Source organism: Schistocerca nitens, chromosome 3, assembly GCF_023898315.1.
Source record: "Schistocerca nitens isolate TAMUIC-IGC-003100 chromosome 3, iqSchNite1.1, whole genome shotgun sequence".
In the NCBI taxonomy this organism is placed as follows: Eukaryota; Metazoa; Arthropoda; class Insecta; order Orthoptera; family Acrididae; genus Schistocerca; species Schistocerca nitens.
In genome coordinates this window covers 634,666,325-634,694,153 of record NC_064616.1, presented here as the reverse complement: position 1 = coordinate 634,694,153, position 27,829 = coordinate 634,666,325, and the positions used below count along the sequence as shown (strand labels likewise).

The window sequence follows — 27,829 nt, the reverse complement described above, 5'->3', positions numbered from 1 at the left end:
AGTGTGTTGTCATCCACGAGAGTGCACCGCGAAAGAGCAATACAGTGAACTTCCGATACAGCCTGCCAAAGGTGAGTGCCCATTTCAACCATGCCATGCTATGCTCGTGCTCAGTTATCATGTTGTTACTGCTTGCATACATTTGCCTTATCTTATTGTGTTCAGTGTATGTTACAGTGATTGGTGTACATGCCACATTCTAATAAAGTTGTACTAACATTCTTTGTTGTGTTGTGTGACCACGTTACAACACATGTGGCAACGAGGATGGGATTGTTCTCTGTGCTGTCTTCAGTCTCTGATTGGTCCTCCATTGTGTCTACAATGTCTGATGGTGCTACTGATGAGTTTTTATGCCGACTGGTTGATCAGGAAGGGGTTCTCACGGCAGCGTTGCCGGATCTTAGTCAACAGCAGGAGACATTCACCACAGCACAACACAATCCAACCCAAGTATTGCAAACACTTGCCTCTGTTTTGGCCAGTTCCAATCTGTCTCAATCTATGTTTCCCCTTGCACCTCCTCTTTTGCCTATCACTACCCTGGTTGTTTAAGCCCCCCCCACCCGCCTTGCAATGAGTCTGTTGAAGAATGGGAAGCCTACGAAAAGCGGTTGAGGCAGCATTTTCATGCATTTGGATTGACTGACGTTACCTTAAGCCATGCTTTCTTTTTGTCCCAGGTATCGTCTCGCATGTATCAATGCCTTTGCCAACTGCCACCCCACTACCCCTTGCAGGATCCATCTCACCCTCTTTTTATAACATGTGCGACCTTCTGTCGAAATACTATAGTAAACGGACACATGTCGTTGCCACTTTAGTTGAATTCTATCGGTATCACAATAAACCAGAACATTCCTATAAGACCTGGGCAGCTGAGCTTCAGGTTTAAGCAGTTGTTGTCATTTTGTCACCAATGTACAGAAAGCAGTTGTACACTGGCCAAATGGTTCAAGATGCAATCATATGTTTGGCCCCTGATCATGAGGTTCATGAACAGGCCCTTCAGTGTGAACACCCCCCCCCCCCCCCCCACTCTCACTCTCACTCTCACTCTCACTCTCACTCTCTCTCTCTCTCTCTCTCTCTCTCTCTCTCTCTCTGACGTTCTGACTATTGCACTATTGTCTGAGCTTTTGGGGGCTGTGGATACTCAAATTCAATCTTGATACGAGGTTGCAGAAGTTCAACCCACTTCCCCCGGCCATTTGTCAGATGGTTCAAAGGGGGAGGATATGGCATCAGCAGTCCACACACGAGGAAAACATCACGGTGGCCAGCGCAACTCACTGCAGCGGCCATGGTCACAGCAGCAGCACAAGCCCAGTAATGAACAACAACACAAGTGCTCCACACTTCCTTCTTGTCCATCGTGTTTTGTCACTCATGACAGGCTGGATTGTCCCAAGTGGTGGGCCATTTGTTGCCAGGGCAAAATGGGCCACATTGTTCCTATTTGTAATGCAAAATTCCAACAGCCTATTGCAGATGCTGACACGGATGTCAATTGTGTATCAACAATCTCTATTGCACCCAATAAGCTTTTTAATGATGTCAAGTTTTATCAGAAGGTTTTGCACATGCAAGTCGACACTGGTTCTGCTGTGTCATTACTCAACTTGCAAACGTACATGGACTTGGGTTCTCCCCCTTTAATGCCAGTATGACATACATTAGTCACCTACAATAAACAAAGCATTCCAATATTAGGTAGTTTCTCAGCCCCAGTCACATATAAATCTGTGGTTTGTCCACTGACTTTTCTGGTGGTGAACAATGCTTTCACCGAAAAGTTGTTTGTCTTGGACACCTTTAACCTCTTTATGTTTGCTAATTCCAAGGAAGTTAACCTTGTCTCTGATCAAGTGCCTTATACACAACTCGACTCTTTATGCTCTGCATTTCCCGCTGTGTTTTTTGCGGGTTTGGGTTTTGCCAATTATTTCAAAACACATGCCACAATGAAACCTTCGGCCAAACCCCGTTTCTTTCGGGCTTGCCTGGTGCCGATGGCCCTTGGTGTCCAAGTCAAGACGGAACTCAACTGCCTCACGGTCTCTGGGATTGTCCAACCAATTGCATCCCACAAATGGGCTACCACCTTAGTCATTGACAAGAAGCCGACGGGACGGTTATGCCTTTGCGACAATTTCAAAGTTTCTGTCAATGCTCAGTGTATCATTGATACATATCGCTTGCCATGCCCTAACAAACTTTTTGCTAAGCTCACTGGTGATCAGCATTTTTACAAGGTTGACCTCTCCGATGCATACTTGCAGCTTCCCATTGACGCAGACTTTCAATGGCTCTTGGTCGTTAACACATCTTCTGGCTTGTATCGATATTTGTGGTTACCATTTGGCAATTTGTCAATGGTTCCTTGAGAAACTCACAAGATGTGTGCCAACTATCTTGATGATATTGTGGTCTCCGGCTGCTCCACCACTGAACATTTCAACAACTTATGTACGCTCTTTTTGGTGTTACAGGCCACTGGGTTAAAATGCAATTCGGAAGAGCGCCGTCCCCCCCCCCTCCTCCTCTAAGCCTTCTATTGTTGATCTTGGGTTCGAGGTGTCTAGTTCTCGTATCAAACCTATTTTTCAGAATGTCACCGCCATTGTGGCTCCTCCATGTCCTATTTTGGTCAAGGAACTCTAGATTTTCTTTTAGATAAGATTGACAAACTGCCTATTGGCTTCTGTCTCGGGTTCTTCGGCCGACGTTCATCTAATGATTTTTCTGACGTTTCGCCAGCACGAGTGGCTGGCATTGTCAAAGCTTCACCCTCCATTGCCGGTGGTGAACTGGAGCCGAGCTCGCGGGCGCAGGCTATATGTACCTGGCGCGCCAACGTCCGAGGGCTTCTCCGCGGTCATTTCCGGTGCAGTTCTCCTCTTGCTACCTGCGACGGTCGTTCGCTGCAGTACGGGAAGCCAGGATCCGTTGACCTTAAGGCTTTCCTCTTTCTTGTTCAAACTGTTCGCGTGTTTTTGTATTTCTACAGCTTCTCTGAACAAGCGCGTGTGATAGTGCTTCTCTACAGCCAGAACTTCCGTGTCGGCGAATTTTATTACATGGTCGGTCTCATTCAGTGCGTGCTCTGCCACGGCCGATTTCTCCACCTGCCCCAACCTGCAATGTCGCTTATGCTCTTTGATCCTGGTGTTAATGGATCGTCCAGTCATTCCGACATAAACTTTTCCACATGTGCATGGTATGCGGTATATTCCCGACATTGCAAGTGGGTCTCTTTTCTCCTTCGCCGATCTAAGACACTCTTTGATCTTCCTTGTCGGTTTGAAAATCGTCTTTACGCCATGTTTGCGCAATATACGGCCGATTCTGTCCGTCACTCTGGGAATGTATGGCAGAAAGGCCGTACCCGACAATTCTTTTGCCGGTTCCTTACTTCGCCGAGGGTTGGGCTCTGTTACACTTCTAATATAATTTGTGGAGTAACCATTGCTCTTCAGGACAGTTTCCAGGTGTTGCATTTCTCGTTTGAGTTGTTGTGGCTCACATATTCGTCCTGCTCTCGTTACGAGCGTACTAATCATGCCTCTTTTCTGGCTCGGGTGGTGGTTTGACAGTTTGTGCAGGTATCGGTCCGTGTGAGTCGGTTTTCGATACACGCTGTGTCCCAGATCTTCGCCGTCCCTTGTGACCAGAACATCTAGAAATGGCAGTTTCTTGTCCTTTTCTACTTCCATGGTAAATGTTATGTTGGCATGGAGGCTGTTCAAGTGTCTTAGGAAGTCACTGAGCTGTTCTTCACCATGGCTCCACACCACGAAAGTATCATCGACGTACCTGTACCACACCTTAGGTTTGCAAGTCGCCGAGTCCAGTGCCTGTGCTTCGAATTGTTCCATGAAGAAGTTGGCCACCACTGGACTGAGAGGACTACCCATGGCGACGCCTTCCAGCTGTTCGTAGAAATCGCCATTCCACGTGAAATAGCTCGTGGTGAGACATGCATGGAAGAGCTTTCTGATGTCTAGCGGAAAAATGGAACCGATGTGCTCCAGAGCGTCACTGAGTGGCACTTTCGTAAATAACGAAACAACATCAAAGCTGACCAGGATGTCGTTTGGTGCAAGTTTCAGTTTCTTCAGCTTCTCAATGAAATGTCCTGAGTCCTTAATGTATGTGTCGGTCTTCCCCACGTGTGGCTGGAGCAGAGAGGCCAAGTGTTTTGCCAGTTTATATGTCGGTGATCCAGGAGCACTAACGATCGGTCTCAGTGGAACGTTGTTCTTATGGATCTTGGGTAATCCATACAGCCGAGGTGGTAGGGCTTCTGTGTTGCGCAGGTTTCTCTGTATGTCCGCCGGCAGAGAAGACGCCTTGATTAATCGATTCGTATTCCGTGTGATACGTTGCGTCGGATCTGCGCTTAGTTTTCGGTACGTCGTCGGATCCAATAGGTCTCGGATCTTTTGCTCATAATCTTCGGTCTTATGAGCAAAAGATCCGAGACCTATTGGATCCGACGACGTACCGAAAACTAAGCGCAGATCCGACGCAACGTATCACACGGAATATGAATCGATTAATCAAGGCGTCTTCTCTGTCGGCGGACATACAGAGAAACCTGCGCAACACAGAAGCCCTACCACCTCGGCTGTATGGATTACCCAAGATCCATAAGAACAACGTTCCACTGAGACCGATCGTTAGTGCTCCTGGATCACCGACATATAAACTGGCAAAACACTTGGCCTCTCTGCTCCAGCCACACGTGGGGAAGACCGACACATACATTAAGGACTCAGGACATTTCATTGAGAAGCTGAAGAAACTGAAACTTGCACCAATCGACATCCTGATCAGCTTTGATGTTGTTTCGTTATTTACGAAAGTGCCACTCAGTGACGCTCTGGAGCACATCGGTTCCATTTTTCCGCTAGACATCAGAAAGCTCTTCCATGCATGTCTCACCACGAGCTATTTCACGTGGAATGGCGATTTCTACGAACAGCTGGAAGGCGTCGCCATGGGTAGTCCTCTCAGTCCAGTGGTGGCCAACTTCTTCATGGAACAATTCGAAGCACAGGCACTGGACTCGGCGACTTGCAAACCTAAGGTGTGGTACAGGTACGTCGATGATACTTTCGTGGTGTGGAGCCATGGTGAAGAACAGCTCAGTGACTTCCTAAGACACTTGAACAGCCTCCATGCCAACATAACATTTACCATGGAAGTAGAAAAGGACAAGAAACTGCCATTTCTAGATGTTCTGGTCACAAGGGACGGCGAAGATCTGGGACACAGCGTGTATCAAAAACCGACTCACACGGACCGATACCTGCACAAACTGTCAAACCACCACCCGAGCCAGAAAAGAGGCATGATTAGTACGCTCGTAACGAGAGCAGGACGAATATGTGAGCCGCAACACCTCAAACGAGAAATGCAACACCTGGAAACTGTCCTGAAGAGCAATGGTTACTCCACAAATTATATTAGAAGTGTAACAGAGCCCAACCCTCGGCGAAGTAAGGAACCGGAAAAAGAATTGTCGGGTACGGCCTTTCTGCCATACATTCCCAGAGTGACGGACAGAATCGGCCGTATATTGTGCAAACGTGGCGTAAAGACGATTTTCAAACCGACAAGGAAGATCAAAGAGTGTCTTAGATCGGCGAAGGAGAAAAGAGACCCACTTGCAATGTCGGGAATATACCGCATACCATGCACATGCGGAAAAGTTTATGTCGGAATGACTGGACGATCCATTAACACCAGGATCAAAGAGCATAAGCGACATTGCAGGTTGGGGCAGGTGGAGAAATCGGCCGTGGCAGAGCACGCACTGAATGAGACCGACCATGTAATAAAATTCGCCGACACGGAAGTTCTGGCTGTAGAGAAGCACTATCACACGCGCTTGTTCAGAGAAGCTGTAGAAATACAAAAACACGCGAACAGTTTGAACAAGAAAGAGGAAAGCCTTAAGGTCAACGGATCCTGGCTTCCCGTACTGCAGCGAACGACCGTCGCAGGTAGCAAGAGGAGAACTGCACCGGAAATGACCGCGGAGAAGCCCTCGGACGTTGGCGCGCCAGGTACATATAGCCTGCGCCAGCTAGCTCGGCTCCAGTTCACCACCGGCAATGGAGGGTGAAGCTTTGACAATGCCAGCCACTCGTGCTGGCGAAACGTCAGAAAAATCATTAGATGAACGTCGGCCGAAGAACCCGAGACAGAAGCCAATAGGCAGTTTGTCAACAAGTGGCCACGAAAGCCTCAACAATTTTGTATTAGATAAGATTGCTTATTATCATCAGTTTTTGCAAGGGGTGGCGTCAGTTGCACAACAGTTACCTGCCTTACTGCATAAGGGGGCATCTTTCCAGTGGTCGCAGGCATGTGACACTGCGTTTTCCAGACTTAAGTCTATTTTACAATCTGCACCTTGCCTCATAACCTAGCAACTGAGTCAACATTTAGTGTTAGCAACAGATGCATCCCAGCATGGGCTGGGGGCGGTGTTGGCTGATAAATTTTCTGATGGTTCCGAGTGGCTTATTACATATGCATCAAAGACTAGACTTGATATTCATAAAAACAGAAAGAAGCCCTCACCATTGTTTATGCCTGAAAGAAGTTTCATGTTTTCATGTATGGTATAAAATATCATCTCATCACAGATCACAAGTCGTCAGTTTTTCTATTTACCCTCCCTCCCCCTTCCTCCCAATGTCATTGGCAGACAAAGCAATGCATCACCTTCAATGTTGAACGCTACTCCTCTCCTCTTGGTAGAACAAGATGATTCACTTCCACCCCACAGCTAAACACGCAAATGCCGAAGCACTCTCCTGTCTTCCGGCCGGTCCGGGCCCAGTTTCTGATTGGGAGGAGTTACCCCGATCTTCCATGTTGATGAATGCATTCAACAAACTGTCGATGGTCTTCCAATCACTAGCGCTTGGGTCGCACAGGCTAGTGCTACCAATCTGATTTTAAGGCAAACAATACATTGCATACAACATAGCTAGCCTGAAGTGCCTCCACTGCGGGTGTCTGACCACCTTCATAACTACTATGTGTTTCAGCATCATTTCTCTGTCGATACGGACTATTCAGCTCTTCATGTAGTGATTCCCTCGGATCTCTGTTTGGAGATTCTGTAATTACTGCACTCTGATCACTGGGGTGGAATGGGAAAGGGGCGGGAGGAGGGGGGTTCACGCACCAAGGCATTGGCCTGCCATCATGATTTTTGGTCTGGTTTGGATGGCGATGTCACTGGTTTGGTAACGGCATGTTCTTAATGCACATCACAGCAATCTGCCCCAGTGGCAATGATGTCTGCGTGGCCACAACCTTCGCACGCTTGAGACTGTCTCCATATCAATTTTGCCGGCCCTTCTCTTAATGCATGCTTGCACTGATGCATTCTCTCGGTTCCCACATGATGTTCGTTGGCCATCAACTTCAGCCTCTACCACCGTGGCAGCCCTGTAGAAAACTTTTTCCAGCAAAGGACTTCTGGCAACGTTGGTCTCTGATATCGGCCCTCAGTTTGTGACACGGAAGTTTGCCTCCTCCTGCAACAACTGCAGGATTCGCCACATTTTTGCCCCACCCTTCCACCCACAGTCCAACGGTGGGGCCGAAAGGTTAGTTAGAACATTCAGAATGCAAATGAAGAAGTACATGACTTGGTCCCTGTTCAATGTTGCTTTGGATCAATTTCTGTCTTCCTAACAGTTCACACTGTTCAGCAACAACAGCCCAGCCGAACTGCTGGCTCAGGGTGGCTCTCTGGGCATGCGGATTTGGTCATCACCCAAAATGGCTTCCCAACATCATTTCCTGATGCCGCAGCTGTCGTCACTGCGATGTCCGCATTGAGGAGGGCCTCTGTGTACGTCATTATGACTAGTTGCGCTTGCATGTGGCTGGGTCCCTGCCATGACATATGAGGGGTCCTCCATCACTGATGGATGAACCAATACCATTACCAGTACCAATTCAGCTGCCATCCACAATGGAGCCAACTCCTCTGCCTCAGCTGTCAACTAATGCACACCCACTTGAAAGCTATGTGCATTATCAGTGTGTTGTCATCAGCGAGAGTGGGCCATGAAAGAGCAATACTGTGAACTTCCGATTGACCGTGATACGGGCGAGTGCCTATTTATACCCTGCTGTACTATGCTCTCGCTCAGTTATCATGTTGTTGCTGCTTGCATACATCTGCCTTATCTTATTGTGTTCAGTGTATGTTATGGGGATTAGCGTACATGCCACAGTCTACAGGTAATAAAGTTGTACTAACATTCTTGGTTGTGTTGTGTGTACACATTACAACAAAATCTCCAATGGTTTCTGCTATTTTGCAACATTAGTAACTTTTTCTGACACTCCTGTTCAGTATGGTTTGTTATTGTCTTCTAATAGTCACATTTATGAGATGGTTCAAAAATTACAACTACTTGTAGAACCTACCAACTATCCATTTTGATATCTTTCATAGTTTGGTGTCTTTATTTTGAGATGCAAGTGCATGTAATGGATAATAGACCAAGTTTCAAGCAGACAGAAAAAAAGTCAGTCAGGCGTATAAATTTGAACCTGGTTGACCTACCGGGTCTTAACCAACAATGAAATTTTCTGCAGTATAACATACTTCACATCAACTCCTTAATTCTGAATTGACGTTGGCTCATGCATGACAAAAGTGCGTCATAGGCAATGTCATTTCTGAAAGTCAACTGTTAATAGGACGTCATTATCCACAGGCGCAGTGGCACAATCACACAAGTGTGTAAATATGCTTATTAGGAATGTAGTTAAAAATTTCTCATCAATGGACATGTCATTCAAAAATGTGACATTATATAGATACAAATTCTAGAAGTAGTGGTGTGACTTATCCCAACACTAGTGTAATGAAAACAAGGAATGTCTGCACTGTAAAAAGTATACAAAATCTATCACTGTCTGGTCACATTTAAATGAGGCAGGCGTTTAGTCCTGGTAACAGATACTTCACAATTTGGAACTGGCAGCATGCTGTGACATAATTTTCCAAATAGTATGAAAGAACCAACTGCATACATGTCTAACTTTTTTATATCTATGAAGATAAATCAAGCTAAAATCTCTAACAACTGAATTAGTGTGTTAAAATGGAATAATATGAACAACCTACAATACCCGTATTACCTGCTGTGCAGCAGCTGTTTTTGTAACATGGTGCATTGGAACAGTATCAATCAGCTTTACCAGAATATCAAATTGTGTGCAGTGCCAGTTTTTGTACTGTTTTCTTTCTTGCATGCTGTAGTTAACAATGTCTAGGTTAATAATGCAATCTAAATGGCATGAGTTCCAAGTCAAAATGTCGTGTGGTTCACTGATGAGAGAAAATGTACGATGAAGTAGATTATGTGGCAATGTTGTAGGATGGGGAAGTATTTGCAACTAAGATGGATTCTATTGGAAAACTAGAAGTAATACAGTAAATATTTCAAACTGCAAATTGAGATACTCATATTTAACCTTAACAATGATTTTGAATCTGATCCTAATTAATGTGTTGCCATGTTTTAATGCATATTAACATGGAAGTCTGTGTCATAGGAACAGTATTTTGTTTTACAGGTAATTATATGAAACACAAGACATTCCATAGCTGTATTGCATTGCATTTGTGTGGTTACAGTTTCTGCACAGCAAGCAGCATGAGGGGAAAAATCTGAGCAACAGTTCCAGCTACATTCCACTCTAACATCTGTCATTTGACACCTACCACATAAACTATCTGATCAAAAGTATGCCACGAAGCCACTCCGTCTGGGCTGCAGCCTTCTATCAGAGTGGCTCTGTAAGTTACCAGAAAACTATGGAGGGCATTAGGTGCAGTGTTGGACATCATTTTCTTATGGAGCTGAGTCTCAATAGTGCAGATAACACACTCTGCGTAGCTTTTGGAGGCCAGGTGAAAGGACGCGGTACAATGATTTTGAATCCTGTTAATGACACAAAACCATCCAAAGACATCAAAGGTGTATGTTATCCTGTTATCGGGAACTACGGTACATTATCTGATCAAAAATAGCCAGGCACCCTATGAAACACAGAAATGACAACTAGATGTCACAAGAGGTGGACTCACAAGTATAAAAGTAAGTCAGGAGCATTTTGTTACCATTAGAGAAGCAGAATGGATTAGCCAGGCAAGCTTAGTGATCTCAAATGTGAACCAGAGAGTCAACTGACTAACAAATCCATCATGTCCACATGTCAATCCGTCTAAAGCTACTCAAGTTGACTGTTAGTGATGTGACTGTGAAGTGGAAATTGGAAGGAAGAACTGCACCTAAACTGACATTAGACAGACCTCATGTACTGATGGACAGAGATCACAAGCATTGTGGAGAGCATTTATAAAAAAAAATTGCGTGATATCAGAGAACGAGTCACTTATGAGTTTGAAAATGCTACCTGGAGTCTAGCTAGCATAATGATTGTGTGTACGGAGTTAAAAAGAATGGGATGTTTAATAGTCCAGAAGCTTCTCATAAGCCACACATTTCTGTAGTCAATGCACAGCATCACTTGGGGATGTATATTGTGGTTAGAATGTGATACCCTTATCACACTTAAGAAAACACTGAATGTGGAAGGACATAATCACATTTTACAGCATTGTGTACTGTGTACAGTAGTGGAACAGTTTGGAGATGATAACTGAGTCTATCAGCATGACATTACACCTCGCTGTAAAGCAGCATGACATTACACCTTGCCATAAAGCAGCACGACGGAGCAAGGTATGCTCACATTTGGGAGGATGATGGTTCAAACTCGCATCCGGCCATACTAATTTAGGTTTTCTGTGATTTCCCTAAAATGCTTTGCGCTAATGCCGGGATGGTTCCTTTGAAAGGGCTCAGCTGGCTTCTTTACCCATCCTTCCCTAAACCAATGGGACCGATGATCTCGCTGTTTGGTCCCCTCCCCCAAAAACAAATAGCCAACCGACCAAAACAGCATCTGCGAGCCAGTGGTTTGTGGACAATAACATTCCTGAAATGGATTGGCCCGTCCAGAATCCCAACCTGAACCTAATGCAACACCTTTGGGATGAGTTAGAATGTCAGCTTCACTCCAGACCCTAGTGTCTTACATCACTACCTTGGTTGCATCTCTTGAGGAAGAATGGGCAGCCATTTGTCCACAGACATTTAAACACCTAACTGAAAGTGTTCCTACCTTTGGGATGAGTTAGAATGTCAACTTCATTCCAGATCCCAGTGTCTTACATCACTACTTTGGTTTCGGCCCTTGAGGAAGAATGGGCAGCCATTCGTCCACAGACATTCAGACGCCTCATTGAAAGTGTCCCCAGCAGAATTCAAGCCATCATAAAGGCGAAGAGTGGAAACACCTCATATTAATGTCCATTAATAAGTGTCCACATACTTTTGAAAATGGAAGGAAGATTAGAGTTTCACATCAAATCAACAGTACAGTCATCAGAGGTGCAGCACAAGTTTTGATTATGAGAGGATGATGAAGGGAATTGGCTGTGCTCTTTTGAAAGGATCCATCCGGCATTTACATGGAGCAATTTAGGGAAATCTGATAATGGTCACAGTAGTCATTACATGATTCCACATGGCTGCAAATGAACATCTAGTTGTGCTTTACCTCAGGTGCCTTATAACCTGTTAATTACTTCATGTCATCCCATGAATGTGAAGCATGACTTCAGTGAGTCCATAGACAAGTACATGATCCTTTAGGAATATTGCAGTATCATAAATGCTGTGTCACTATTATGTGCACTAAATTTCCTATATTGACTACATAAACAGCTCTTTGAAACTGGCCAGCTGGTTCCTGGTGGACATATAAAAGCAGAATATGTTTGAAGTACATGATCTGTGTCCAACAGGTACTCATGGTGACACATAAACGTCCCGGTTCATCAGTGCAGCACATAACATGCTATTTTGGGATCTCATATACAATTCTAAATTTGGTCTTTCCAGGCTGAAAGGCATTAACCTTATCACAATACTAGGATGCAAAGTTTACACTCCTAAGACCAACAAAACAGATTGGAATTTTATGACTAGCTACTACAACAGTGCAACAACCAGTGAAATTTCCTAATGTTCGTTCTCTTGACTGATGAAGTTACATTTACCAGGTAAGGTATTGTGAACACGCACAATGTATATCAGTAAGCACACAGAAGCCACGATCAGTATATGAATTGAGATTTCAAATCTCATGGTCAATGTTTGAGCTGGAATTTTGCATCCCAGGACACTGAACTCCTTGTTTCTTTTGTAGGTGTCATTTTTGTCCTGTTAGAAAATATCCCTTTGCAAGCACATCAATGAATGAGAGCCAGACACATGGAAGGTTGTTGCACTGTGGATCTAATGTGTGATGCTACTAAAATGATAAATTCATGACAGAATAGTAACAACGTTATGAAAAGGATAGATTGCTACTCACCATATAGTGGACAGGTTCAGTCGCACATAGGCACAAGAACTATTAAACACAAAAGCTTTTATCCAGAAGGCCTTCTTCTGAAATAGACCACACACACACACACACACACACACACACACACACACACACGACCACGTTTCTGGCTACCGGGGTTAGTCTGACCCCTGTAGCCAGACAGTGGGCTGAGTTTCGTGAATGTGTGGGTGAATGTTGTCTATTTCAGAAGAGGCCTTCTGGCCAAAAGCTTATGTGTTTATTAGTCTTTAGTCTTTTTGTTGGGCCTACCTGTGACTATACGTGTTCGCTAAATGGTGAGTAGCTATCTATCCTTTTCATAACGTTATCATTACTTAAATGAGATGTGACAAGATGGGCTGATTGGGAGCATTAGCTCATTTGGTAGCGAACAAGGTCTTATAATTTTCTGTCTATGAGTATATTAGAAGTTGTCGGTGTACGAAACTGTGTTTCAGTTATGAGCACTCCTCTACACAGTCATGAGTAACATTTGTACTGACACATAGGAGAATGTTCATATACATATTATTCAGTTCTCTAAGCATTATTTGCACAAAACATGAATTACTTTGAATATATGTGGTAGATAGCAGGCTACATCACTTCATTTGTAGTAATAAATAAAATTACAATGGAAAACAGCAAAAACATGTACCAACTGGCAGAGCAATGAATGAAAAGCTTCTAAAATTTAGTTGTTATGTATGCAGAGAGTTTCAACGTATAAAAGAGAATAATGGCATATTTTCCTCCACATATATGTAAATTAGGAACTGCAAATCGTACTATATGAAATTATGAGTACTGAATTAATAAATGAAAGTGAAGTGCACTAAAATTTTACCTGTATTTTTCCAATTGCTACAATTGCAACCTCAGGAGGGAGAATAACTGGAGTTGCAAACATACCACCAATCTGAAAAAAAAACACAAATAAAATATTGTAAAAATGTATACTAGATACTCAAAATACATTGATAGCATATATTTACTTCATTAGAATCCCCTGTCTATTATCCTCAATGCTCGAAGCCTCACTGGAGTCCTGCAAGGGTTCAAACGAAGAGTGCATCCACTCTGAAGGTACCATAATTTGTCATTGAGGCACATATGATTATGTGTGTACACATATAAAACAAAAAGCAGCACTGTTAATGAGTAACTGAAAAAAAGGATAATTACTTCTACTTTTTCCACATCATCGAGGACCACATGACTTAGGATGTGTGGAAGGCATATTAGTTATTTTGTAAATATATTATGTATTTATGTTTTTCTGACATGTTTCAAGTCTGCAAGGATCTCTTCACTATAGGTCTATGAAATGTATCTAATTTAATCTGGGTTGAATCTCTTCATATTTGTTGTACTTATCGAAAACAGGTCTGGGACCCCAGTTTACTAAAGGAAAACAGAGTGCTACTTTTATTGCACCTCTGTATATGACAGATTTACGGGCAGGTTAAAACTGTGTGCCAGACCAGGGATCGAACTAGAAACCTTGCCTATTGCAAGCAATGCAATAGAGGATGTTTATTCCAATTTATGCAAGTAGATTACTGTTTAGAACAAACACTTAATCTAAAATTCCTGTAGCTCGTCCTACAATTGCTGAAGACAAACAGCAGCTTGTAATGGTTCATAGTATTTGTTTCTTAATTCCTGTGGGGCAATTGACAACTGCTTCCAAATCAAAAGTGATGGTTCTTGAGCTCTACAGCAGTTGATAGTTTTAGAGCTTGTTCCACATATGCACATTGCTATTGCAACACCAATATTTTGCACCATTTATATGTTCATTAGGTTGTGGAGCCTGGCTGGTCTACTAACCAAAGAGCCATAGTTCAAGGCAGGATCAAAGAAAGGTGCTACAAAAATGTAACCAACAGGACCACAGATACTTCTGATCAGACATACAAATGTATTTAGTGCCATCGAAGCTAACACACACTTTTTCTGAGAAGAAATTAAATGTTATTCATATGCTCAGTATTGTTGGTCAAGTAGATAGAGGCATAGAAAAAGAGTTATCTGCATGCAGAAGCTATTGCAAGCCTGCGTATTTATGCCAAGCATGTTAATCACTTGTTAGGTTTCTTAATAACTGCAGCACAGGAGATGGCAAGCACAGAAGGCTGCACTATCTTGAAAACACTTTCAGCCTAAGCACGTGGAAATTATCTCAGCACCTTCAGCTTTTGAACTTTTCTCTCCTCAACACAATGTTTAGTAGTTCCACCCAACTTCACTATGTTAATCACGTAGCTGGCACAAAATTACTGTCAACTATGTTGGCACCACTACCTAAATGGTGTTTGTCATCAGGAGTGCCCTCTGATGAGATCATGCCACGATCCTGCATATAAGCCAGCCCAGGGTCAATCTGAGGCAGCTGCAATTTGATCAGTGAAGTGTGTGTTGATTGGTCTATTAGTTTGGTTTACGGTGTTTACATTTCTGGCTGTTTGTTGCCGACAGAACTCTGATACTGTGAGTACTGGGCAGCGATTGGAACGCTTAGTTAACATGTCTCACATTACTCAGGAGTTGTTTTATAACAGGTCTCAAAGTGTCAAATAAATCAGGACGAGTTTTCTGTTCTGTGTTTAACTCACCTTTAAAAAAGCAGCGATGACACTGGAACTGTGACATGTAGAAATCACACTCTGAACTTTTTAGTGATTTGGAGAGTTGCATTTTCAACCATGAGGAAGTATAACAACTATTAATGCTAACCATGTGGGGTTATCAAGAGCTAATGGCAACATCGTTATAGGCAGTGACAGCATTGCCAAATGTAGCAGGAGACTCTTCTGTAATGCTTATGTTTACAGCTTTTCCACCATTTAATGACTGAAGTGAGAGTGGGACACATACTCCTGACAACTGTAGTTGCATTTGATTGCTTGTAAAATTTCTGACATGTAAAGATGGTTTTGTTGGTTGATTGGGGGTAAGGGAGTAAGAGAACGTAATCAGTCCCTCAGTCAAGGGTTCAGTCATCTGAAGATATTGACATCCACCAGGAATGTGCTTCAATGAGAAAAATGTGTAGGGTTGACAAACATGGGCATTGAAGGCATACTGATGCTAGAACTGAAAAAGAAATCTACGGAAAAGTAGAAGTACGAGGGGGTACCCGAAAGAAACCTTTTTTTTTTTTTTTTTAACTTATTTATTCACATTTTAAGCACAAACCTTAAATCCTGTTCAAACTAGTAGCCACTTGCACTAATACACTTGTATAATCTTTTATTCCATATTTCAAACCATTGTTTAAATTCATCTTCTGTGATGCTTGACAGCCCCTCCATCTTTTTTCTTCACCTGAGCAACATCAGCAAAACACTTTCCTTTTGTGTCTCTTTTCATTCTAGGAGAAAAAAAAAACCACTGGGCAATGTTGGGTGACTATGTGGAATGGAGGGGGGTGTGAAGAACTGGGGTCATACCATTTTTGGTCAAGAACTGTAATACAGACAAGACTTTGTGAGCAGGGGCATTGCCATGATGGAAAAACCAATCACCCGACTGCCACAAATCAGGATGCTTCTACCACACACTGTTGCACCATCTTTTCAAAATTTTCAAGTATAAAGCCCGGTTAACTATGTGACTCTGTAGAACAAACTCTGAATAGACAACTTTTCTCTCATTGTAAAAACAAATCAGCATTGTCTTAATGTTTGATTGTACCCAATGAGCTTTCTTGGGGCAAGGCAAACTTGAAGTCTTCCATTGGTGTGATTGTTGCTCTGATTCAGGATATTAAGGATGGCACTAAGTTTCATCACCTGTGAGAATTTTTGAAAAGAAGTTTGGATCATTCTGGGACTCTTCTTTCAAAGCACAGCATGCTTCCATGTGGCCTTGTTTTTGTTCAGCATTTAGCAGCCACTTTTTTCATTGCCACATCTTCTGTCACAATCCGCTACACTGAACTCCAAGTCACTTCTGACAGTTCCACAATTTTTTCAATGGTCTGCTGTCGATCTTCATTGATGACTGCATGAATGTTTTCACTTTTTTCATGTGTTCAGCCCATGGAAGGACAACCAGAATGAGGTTTGTCATTAATTGATATTTCAACATTTTTGAAATGGGAAAAAATCAAACATATGAGTTTTCCCACAGCATCGTCCTTGTATGCCTTTTTAACATTTCAAGAATTTCTGTTCCACTTTTTCCAAGCAAAAAGCACAATTTCACTGCCACAAACTCTGCACAAAAATCAGCCTCTGCAAAAATGACAATCACACAAAACAGTTGTCACTGTAAACTCTCCTGAAACTAGTCCTGACCTCCTCCTTTAATGGCACTCGAATAACTGACTCTGGAATGTTTGCTCTATGCATTCCTAGCAGCAAACCACAGTACAATAAAAGCTCTGCCCACCAAAAAATGTGTACGATTTCTTTTGGGTACCTCCTCACATATAGATTGGATTGGATTGATCATAGGATAGAGCAGACAAGTGGTCTTTCAGGGCTCACCCAAGGCGAGAGAAACTCCACCCATACCTGACCCCTGCTAACCTGATTAAGGGCAAAGACAGCTACAGAGTAAAGAATGCCCTCTAGTCAGGAGATCCACAAAAGTAAAAGGGGAAAGGCTAAAAATATAATGGACATTGGTTGGACCATTAATAATAAAACGAGATGAAAGAAATTGTTAAGGCCTCACATGGGCGTGCCCTGGGGCTCTGTATGCGAAGGTGGCAGGCTCTCCCACAATTGTCCCACCCCCAATCCATCATAGACAAAGTGTTAAAAAGGAGGACAGCACCCACTAATCAGCAGAGTGCTAGTCCTAAAATGGAAAACAGGGTGTGGTGGAAAAAGAGGCAAACTGCCTAAAAGAAATTACAACAGACAAAAGTAGGGATGACAGAAGCAGCAGGGAAATTAGGCAGCATCGAAGGTCTCCCTGATACAACATTGGCAAGGGACTCTCCCAACCCCAACCCCAAATACCCTGTCTCCACCTCAAAGGTTGTTTAAAACATAATATCTGACAATAAAAACCACTGTCACAGAGAAAATGGAGTACAAGTTGAATTGTCTGAGAGCCATCTGCCAACAATAAGGGCAAAGAATTTGGAAGACAAGAATGAGGGGGCATTTCACCATGATATGAGCAACTGTAAGTAAGGCTCCGTAAGCACGATGTGGGGGGTGATGGAGGGGGCTGGCTTGTTATGTAAAATAGTAAGTCACTCTGGTATGACCAATCTGGAAGTGACATTCAACAGTGGATTCCTTAAAGGAGGAATGGAAGGAAGAGTGCCATGCAGCAATAGCCTCCTTGATTACGCAGAGTTTATTAAAGGGGCATTAGTGCAAGTGAGTAGAGGCTTCAGTTGCATCTGCAAATCCATAAATGGGAGTTTCAGTGGGGGTGAGTAATTGTTTCTTCATTCCCTGTGATACCCATGAGACTAGGGCACCAGAGAAAGACAAACCACGCAGATAGTATGATTAAGTTAAGAGGGAAGGTCATGAATAGTAGATATCACAGGGTGACAAAAGTAACATCAGTGAATGACCTGGTGACCACTCACTGAGCCATTACATATTAAAACATTGTTAAGGGAGTCATGTCCACGCACTGTGTACGCAAATAGAGTTATGGGTCAGGATGGACTTTGGTACGACAACCAATATACACGACCTCAATTTTTGCAGAATAAAACTGGAAACCATGGGAAAAGCTCCAATCAGAGGCCCGTTGGATGGTGAATTAAGGCTGGCCTTCAGTCAAGACCACACAGTGAAAGCTGTACAAAATGCAAATGTCGTTGACATACAGTGTGGGGCCAACCAGTGGCCTGACAAGAGGTCACCTGCATAGTGATGACAATGAGGAAGTGTGTGACACTCCGTATCGAGCCCCGCGGAATACCATTCTCTTAGACCTGTTGGGAGCTGAGTGAAGTATCAACTCTAACCTGAACATCTGTTGGAATAAAAACTGATGAATAAAAATGGTAGGGAGCCACCAACGCTCCAGTCATGGTGGATAAGTAAAATGTGATGGTGTCATGCAGTGTCGTATGCATTATATGGGTCAGAAAAGACTGCCATGAGGTGTGGGCATTTAGAAAAGGCCTGTCAGACTGCTATTTCCAACCTAATCAGACGGTCAGTTGTGGTTTGTCCCTCCGGAAAATCACACCAATAGAGTGACAAAGGATCCCGAGAATCAAGAACACAGCACAATCAATGGGCTACCATGCTTTCACGTAGTTTGCAGAGCATGTTTGTCAGGCTAATCAGCTGGTAACTGTTGATGGATGTTGGGTTGTTGCCCAGCTTAAGCATTAGAACGATAATACTATCTCACCACTGCAAAGGGAAGACACAGTCGAGCCAAATACAGTTGAGTACCCAGAGTGAAGCACTTCCCACTCAGTAAATAGTTCATTATATAATTCCGCACATCGAGGGTTGAATGTCTTCAGTTTTTCATTTACGGAAGACACCCACACAAGAAGATGGCACCATTGCAAAGTGGGTTGCCTACACATCAGTACAGAGACTGTTGTCAAGGAAGAGATGTGGTACAATTGTGGACCTTCAGCATCCAGGAAGACTATGGTGTTTGATCCACAACTAGGATGAAAAGGCATATGTTCCCGCAGAGGAGACGTAGCACTCCCAGTATTCCTTCTTAATGTGTTTACAATTAGATGACGAGCCTAAGGATGAAGTACCTTCAAAGTGATAAAATTGGTCCGTGGTGGAAGTCATTTGAAATGTGGGCTCTTTGGCGATCATGAACGGCTACTGCATCTCTGGTCCACCATGGCACAGGCCGACAATGGAGGGGGGCTATAGAAAAGGGAATAGCAGTTACAGGTGATCGCATCAGACATGCCTTGCAGAACCTCGTCAGTAAAATCTGACAGAGAGGGAGCAAGGTAACAGTAGAGGCATACACCAGTCAGCTGGCTTTTCAAAGCATGTAATGTGGCACTTGTTCTATCTGGTGATGGCAAGGAAGTGTGAGGATCACTGGAAAGCGGTCATTGTCACAAAGATTTTCAAGTAGTGACCAATGCAGTGAAGCCATGAGGCTTGGGAAAGACATTGTTAGATAGATAGCTGAAAAGGTACCATGGGCAGCACTTGAGTGGTAGGAGTACCATCACAGAGGAGAGACAGATCAAGGTCTGTAAGATGCTGATCAAACAGAAGACCCGTACCAGATGAAGTGGTGCTCCTCCACAGGGGCATGATGCACACTGAAATCTTAAAGTAGGAGAAAAGGGGGTGGAAAGTTGTTGGATTAAGGTGGTCAACTCAAGGTAAGTAAGCAGCCTGCCTAGAGGTCCATAAACATTGCAGACGGTGATCGCTGAGGTCATTGCACTCGCTCTGCTATTCCTTCCAACCTCATACAAAGGCTAACCCAGTCACTGACCACACCTGTGCAAACCAGTGTAAAATCCTCTCCAGATGCCCTCTCAGGGCTAGCACAGTTCCCAAAGAATGCATGATAACCACAGAGAAGGCATTGTGGCATGGTCATCAGAGAAGTGTATTCCTTGTACTGCAATGCAAATTGCTGAAAAGGTGGAAATGAGGCATTGTAGTTACAGAGGTGATGATACTATTCATTACAGTTCCACTGAGTGTCCAGGTTAAATGGCAAGGGGCCAAGGGGACTGGTCATACCCCAGCATCATTGCCTGTCACCAATGGCACTGGAACCACGTCAATGAGCAATGGTTCAGAATCTGATGGTGAGAGGAATCTGCCACTTCCAGGGCCATCAGAATAACATTGTCCATATTATTCTTTTTCTCTTCCTCCTCCTCCTCTGCAGCCCTCAGTGGCTGGGATTCTGGCAAGGGCCTATCTGTGATGAGTGTGAGGACAAATGAAGAGCAGGCAGCCCTGGGATGCACAGGTCATGCACAGTTCCTTCAGCCATCAGGTAGCATTGGATCATTGGTCTGTGGGTTTCCGGGGAGATGGGTCTCGAGAGGGTCTTTCACATAATTGGATGTCACATCAACAGGATGTAGGCATTCACATTTGTACATGCCTCAGAGATGCGGTCAAAAGATTTATATTCCTCTATTTTCTTTTCTTTCTTGAAGACGGAAAACTGGTGATTGTGGAGGATGGTGTTCCATGCAACTGACACACAAAGGTGGTTGTTCACAATGACTACCTTCGTGGAGTGGTCATCCGCAGTTACCACATTTTGGTTCTGCCACGAAGCGAGACGACGTATGATCAAAGAGTAAGCATTGAAAGCACCTCATGGGTGGTGCAATGTATGCTTTCATGTCACACTTGTACACCATGACTAACTTTTTCCAGGAGAACATTCCCTTCAAAGACAAATGTGCCTGTACCTCTTTGATTATCCATGGGGCCTTTTTGGATATGTTGGATAATACGAACATCTCGCTGATCGAGGTTAGCCTGTAGCTCCTTGTCTTTTTAATGCATACAGTCTCTCTGTGGCAGATGATTCCTTGGAGCATATTCAAAATTTTGTCTGAGGCAATGGTGACTGGTACATTACCTTGATGATCACATGCTTGAGGAACTGCAGATTGTGCCGCAGAGGAAGCTTTAATCAATAACAATCCATTGCACATTTTCCCCAAAGACTCGACTTCACTGAATTTATCTTCTTTTGTTCCACAAAAAATAACTGCTTTGTCAAAGTAAAAGTATCCCCATAAATTCAAGTACTGTCTCTCTTCCTAGGGGCTAGTTGTGGCAGGGAGAGCAGTAGGGTTATAAGTGTTCACACTGAAATGTCTAGAGTTATTTGATGAGATGGCCTAATCAGAATGGCCATTGTATTAGTGTAATCTGATATGTTTCATGTGCGAAATGTCTGTCCTCCAATCAAGGGCTCTCCCCATGGGCACCCCCAGCTGCAGAAAACACCATCTGGCACATCCACTGTTGGGAGTTCTTAAGCCCCATAAAATAGGCGTCTACACGTTGGCATGAGTTGGGAGCCAGCAGCTAAGGCAACTACAGTGTTGTCAGGGGGCTCAATTGAAGGGGTATATAACAACCCCACCACTTCAGATTGGCTACTGCATTGGCTCTGAAGTGCATATAAAAGTTTATATAGTGAGTGAGTAGTCACATTGACATCAAAGGCTGCCATCTTGAAAAAGATAGTAAGAGAAAGAAGAGCAGTCAGTGATGAGGAATTGCAGCGCAGGACAGGAAGTAGGTGCTGCAATAGCTTGTGGACCGATGCTCGGCACGCACATACTCACAAAAGTCATGAGCCCCCTGATGGGGACACAGAAAGACAAAAGGCTACTTTCTTCTCAGGAAATCCCAAACTGTACCATCTAGTATGGAAACGAGAATCACAAACCCAGCAAACATGAGATGCCTGGAATATCTGCTTTATTAAAAGAATATTTTTAGGTGAAAACACATGTTACTGCAGCCAAGTTAGAATTTTGGCAATGAAAAAAGTGTTCCAATCAAACATGCAGACTGGGCCTGTCAACCTATAGGGATTAAACACGAATTATAATTTTGAACGAGGGACATCATGGTGCACCTCACCTACAACATGGAAGTGAGGAACCATGTATTTAGGAAGTCAGATCCTCCTCTGACACAAGTAATACAAATAGCTCAAGCCTATAAAACTGCCGATGCAGCACACAGTTAGTTTACAATAACAATTGCCTCTCTGGCACCAGTCATACGGGATGAAGGGTTCTCATCTGCTCTGAGCGTGGACAACCCTGTAAACAACCTCACCAGCAGTGATGGGCCACATTAGTAGCAGTGTCATTGCCTGGCTGCAAAGATTGGTTCCTTCATCATGCAAAGAGTGCATGCCCCCATCAGTGTGTAACATGACACAAGTGTGGCAAAATGGGACACTTGCAAGAAATAGGCTTTAGCAATTCCACAAAACACACACCTCAATCTGTTGAAGTGAGTTAAGTGCATGATAAATCTTCAGAAGTGCAAACTTCTCAAACACTGACCAGAAAATCTAATTAGATACACCCATAAATGAACACACTGTGAGTTTGCTCCCATACACTAGTATTTTCGCATCCTTACTAGACCAACCCACTTTCTTACGTTTAGGGTTGCCATCTTTGCAGGCAACTGAGGCACAAACCTTTGGACGTATGGGCATTATCATATGTCCTTGCAATGAAGGTTTCGGATTTACTCACACACAGCCAAGTCATTCATCTAGTAAATTTTCTTGTGGTATCTGACCCCAATGTGGACAACGTTTTTGTAGTAGATGCTTTTCATCTTTTTGGGTTTACAGTCCATGAAACAGAACACACTATGTAATCTGAAAGGCTTTGCACCATCCTAAATGACACTATGTGATAGATATGCTCAAATCTTCTCACCTGGAATAGGGAGGGCCTGGAACAGGGAGGGCAACTGATTTTGAACCTCACATCACACTTAAGGCGGCAGCTGCACTGCACTTCTAGGAAGCATGTCTGAAGCCTTTGGCCCTAAAGTGCAACCTCAATATAGAAGTGGACAGACACACTGTGAAGATGTGTTAATGCCTATTGCCCCCACCTCACTCAGTTTGTGTAACACGGGTTGTCAGATACCTCTTGGGTCTGATTTTTGCCCTACTAGCACGGTGAAATCAATGGCACGTAAACCAAGGGGTTCTGTTGTGGCTATTTGACAAGGTCCACTACCGAATCCTAATTTTCCCCCTCTTTGAACACAAGTGCTGCACTTCTTGCAACTGTCCACTGTTGTGGCACATCCTAGATGAAAAATTTTGTGAGATAGAACATGTTCTGGGCCAATATTGATTATGACATTGTCCATTGATGTTCCACTTGTCAGGCCCATCAAGCTGCACATCGCTAGCATTTCTCTCCTTGGCCCGACACTGTGAAGCCATGGGAGTATACCCACCTATATTTTGCTGGCCCATTTTTGGGCTCTACCTGGCTGGTTGTGACTGACTCATTTTCTCACTTCCTTTCATGTCTCCATGTGCCAGATCACTTCTGCCACTACTACTGTAGCCTTGGAAAATGATCTTCACCCTTGAAGGCACTCCACGTACACTATCTGATCAAAAGTACCTGGACACCTATTGGTGAACATAAATATGGGGTGTGTCCATCTTTCTCCTTTATGGTGGTTTGAACTCTGCTGGGGACACATTCAATGAGGTGTCTGAATGTCTGTGGACAAATGGCTGCTCATTCCTCAAGAGCCGAAACCAGAATAAGACAGTGATGTCAGACGTTGGGGACTAGAGTGAAGTCAAAGTTCTAACTCATTCAAAAGGTGTTACATTGATTTCAGGTCAGGACTGTGGCAGGCCAGTCCATTTCAGGAACGCTATTGTCCACAAACAGTAACCTAACAGATGCTGAATTATGACAGGTTGCATTGTAATGCTAATAAAAAGCAATCATCTCCAAACTGCTCCTTGACCATCTGCATGACACAATGCTGTAAAATGTGTTCATATCCTTCTACATTTAGTGCTTTCTTAAGCACAACATGGGCACCACATCCTAACCACGAAAAACACCTAGATCCCATAACTCCACCTTCTCCATACCCCCCTGCTGGCAATACACACAATGGCAGGTAACATTCTCCAGGCATTCACAAAATACAAACCCTTCCACTGGATTGCCATAAGGCATTGCATAATTCATCACTACAAACAGCTCATTTCATTATCCACTATCCAGTGGCCTCACTCTTTACACCACCTCAAGCAACACTTAGCATTAATTACAAATGTGTGTGGTTTATGAGAATCTGCTCGAGCAGTGTACCTCATTCTTTTTAACTCCTACACACAGTCATTTTGCTACCTAGAAATTCAGGTAGCACTTTGGAACTCACAAGTAATTTCTTCCACTGAGTTCATTCATGTCCCCCCCCCCCCCCCCCCCTCGATGGTCCCAGTCCATCAGAGAATGACGTCTATGTGGTCTTGGTTTAGCTTTGGGTTGGTTGGTTGGTTGGTTGTTTTGGGGAAGGAGACCAGACAGCGAGGTCATCGGTCTCATCGAGTTAGAGAAGGACGGGGAAGGAAGTCGGCCGTGCCCTTTGAAAGGAACCATCCCGGCATTTGCCTGGAGCGATTTAGGGAAATCACGGAAAACCTAAATCAGGATGGCCGGACGCGGGATTGAACCGTCGTACTCCTGAATGCGAGTCCAGTGTTTAGCTCTGGGTGTTCCTTCACTTTTTCACTTCACAGTCACATCACCAACAGACACCTTGGGGGTCTTTGGAAGGGTTGAAATGTCCCTGATGGATTTGTCACTTAGGTGACATCCAAAGATTCAAAGATTGGTCCACATTTGAAGTCTTTCATCTTAACTGACTGATCCATTCTGTTACTGCTTCTCTACCGGTAACAAAATACTTCTCGCTTTTCTTCAAACTGGTGAGTCCTTCTCTCGTGCTACCCGGATACTTCTGATCAGATAGTGTACTTTTGTTTCTAATAACAGGACGGCATTCAACTTCCATGACTTGCAGTTTTCAGGCAACTTATACAAGCCACCCTGATTGAAGGATGCAGCCTGGTGTGGTGGTTTCATGGCTGCCCTCAACTACATCCTCTTTCACATGCCCCACCCACCACTGGAATGTCATCATTGAGGCCTCTTCCTTACGGATGGATGTCCCACTGTTAGTGAAAGAATCCGGATGCCACCTAACCTGGACCTGTCATGGTCAGAAATCTGTGGCACAGTTTCTGACCACCACAGATCTATGATGCATACTGTGGCATCTGCTCATGGCTTTCTGTGGTGCCACTGAAATCAACTTCACCTCCACCATCCTGATCAGTGGCCACCTGCTTCTCTTCCTCAGACCCTTGGTGCTCCTGCAACTTTCATTGAGCTTCATCCTGTCTCAGCCTTCCACAACAACCTCATGGATCTCAATCAGTCACCCTCCATGGTGGATGCACCACTGAACCACAAACCACCTACTCATTCTCCTGCAGGAGTCACTGTTGATGGACAGGGGGAAGGGTGGGCATGTAATGGTGACAGCCAAAATTACTATAGAAACCAAGCAGCTGGCGCAACATTACTGTCGACTGCTGTGGCTCCAGTACCAAGATGAATTTCGTCATCAGAAGTGTCCTCTGATGAGACTATGCCATAATCCTCCAAATAAGCCAGCCCAAGGATGGTATGAGGCAGTTGTAATTAAATCAGTGAACTGCACACCAATCATTACATTGGTTTGGTTTACTGTGTGTATATTTCAGACTCTGTTATTGATGGAACTCTGATACTTTGCAAGCTGGACTTTGATTGAAATGTTTATTCATCATACCTTGCACAGAACCAGAATTCCATCAATAAACTATCAGAGGTGGTAGTTTGGAGCAAAACAAGAAAAACTGTCTATTAAACATAGTCTCTAAAATGCAACCCTATGAGCTATAAGCACTTGTTCATCTTCACATTTTTAGATGTGGTAGTATACACAAAAACATAAAAAAAGTCTGGTAAACATGGGCTCTAATGTGTATAGCTTAAGAGCTAAACTAATTTTACCATAAGCATATTTAATCAATTCAAGAGATGTAGACATGACAAAGCTAACACATTTTTTTCTTTTATTTTGATACTTACTGAGCCAATATTAGAGATTGTAAATGTGCCTCCAGAAAGATCTTCCTGTCGTAAGCGTCCTTCCTGTCCCAATTTTTGAAGTCTATTTATATCATTTGCTATTTCCACAACATTCAGTTTTTCTACATTTTTTATATTGGGAACTTGAAGTCCTTGTGGACTGTCAACAGCAATTCCAATGTTGTGCTGAGATTTATAAAATATATGTTCCAAGTTTTCATCTAAGGATGAATTCAATATTTGGTATTCTGAAAGACACTTTGATATCGCTTTGACAAAGAATGGCAAATATGTTATTCTTATACCATTTATGCTTTTCATCTGTGAACGCAGTTCCACAAGTTTTGCAACAGATACTTCATCAGCGTAAGTAAAGTGAGGAATATTCTGAAAAAATATAAGGAAGTGTTCAGTTTGTAACACAAACTAAGTTTATTAAGAAAGTCATATTACAAACTGTACTAACATTTGCTTTTGTCATAGTCTTCAACATGGCCTTTTGAATACCAGTTATGCGAACTCGTTTATCACCAGAAATTTCTTTGCTTTCTTCAGGTTGCTTTCGATGTAATTTTTGGTGATAAGCCAAGATGTCCTCTTTTAAGACTCTGCCATGTTTACCTGTACCAGAAACTAATTCTATTGGAACCTGTACAAATAATTTCACTTTTAGTACACGCACAAAAGGTCTACAACATCACATGTCTGCATACATGACCTACCTGGTATTCTCTTGCAAATCTACGAACTGCAGGGGTTGCTAGCACTTTATCTATTGCTTTCTGTGTAACCTCATCATCTGAGTCAGTCTCTGCTTCCAGCTTTTTAGCACTTTGCAGTGGGATACTCTGTGTTGACTCAGGACTAACTTCAGTTTCTTTCACTAGACAAAACAGTATTAATTTAGAAATGGAAAGAGTTTCAAAGGTTTTACATCCTGCAGTAAGAAAAAAATTACTAAAGATTATACTTTTACGAAACATTTATGGCTATTTTTCTGTGTATATCAGTTTTATCGTGATTTTGTGTTTTTTTTTAATTTAATTTAACTGCCAAAAATACCAGAATACTAATTTTGGAAGAGTGGAAGATTGGTAATGTCATATCAAATCCTGAATTGGCCTTGAGCCTCAGTCTAATAATGTTGCTGGTAGAGAACTGCCTCCAAAATGTAGATATCTAAGTGTAAATCTTGGTTCCCTGCAGAGATTTTATACATCAAAACATTTCATTGCACAAGTTGTATACAGAGCCAAGAAAGAATGAATAAAAGGAAACAACTAAAATGATTCAATAAACTTTTTTCCTTGTTCCTTTCAACAACCATCAGAGATTTAGCACTAGTATGACTGTCATACAGGGGAGGGAGAGATAACAGGTATAGATATGTAGGAAGATATATTCTAATATTCACATTTAGCAATACTGGGAAACCACAGAAAACCACTGCACCTGGTTAAATAACTGATGGAGTAAACACAGCAGTGTCAATAATTATGAACACCAAAAGATTGTGAAGCATTACATTATGTGCAATAGTTTCATTTTCTTGAGCCCATAATTCTTTTGGAGACATAATAACATGAACATAATTGAAAAGGGGTTAGAATAAAGGGTACGCAGAGAGAAAATGTTAAGAGTAGGGAAATGAAGTAGGTATGTCACACAGCTGGCTGCCTCACAGCTGAG

At 43.1% G+C, this 27,829-nt stretch overlaps 1 protein-coding gene across 1 annotated transcript in view; it reads right to left on the bottom strand.

Annotated features, from left to right (window-relative positions):
* LOC126248587 (lipoamide acyltransferase component of branched-chain alpha-keto acid dehydrogenase complex, mitochondrial) overlaps window positions 1-27,829 on the bottom strand; it is a 103,628-nt gene that overhangs the window by 14,447 nt on the left and 61,352 nt on the right. Inside the window, exons 4-7 of the mRNA XM_049949699.1 lie at window positions 26,863-27,023; window positions 26,607-26,789; window positions 26,141-26,527; window positions 13,358-13,429 (exon numbers count right to left, since the gene is read on the bottom strand). Of these exons, the coding sequence (XP_049805656.1) occupies window positions 13,358-13,429; window positions 26,141-26,527; window positions 26,607-26,789; window positions 26,863-27,023 (803 nt within the window). The remainder of the gene's footprint in view (window positions 1-13,357; window positions 13,430-26,140; window positions 26,528-26,606; window positions 26,790-26,862; window positions 27,024-27,829) is intronic.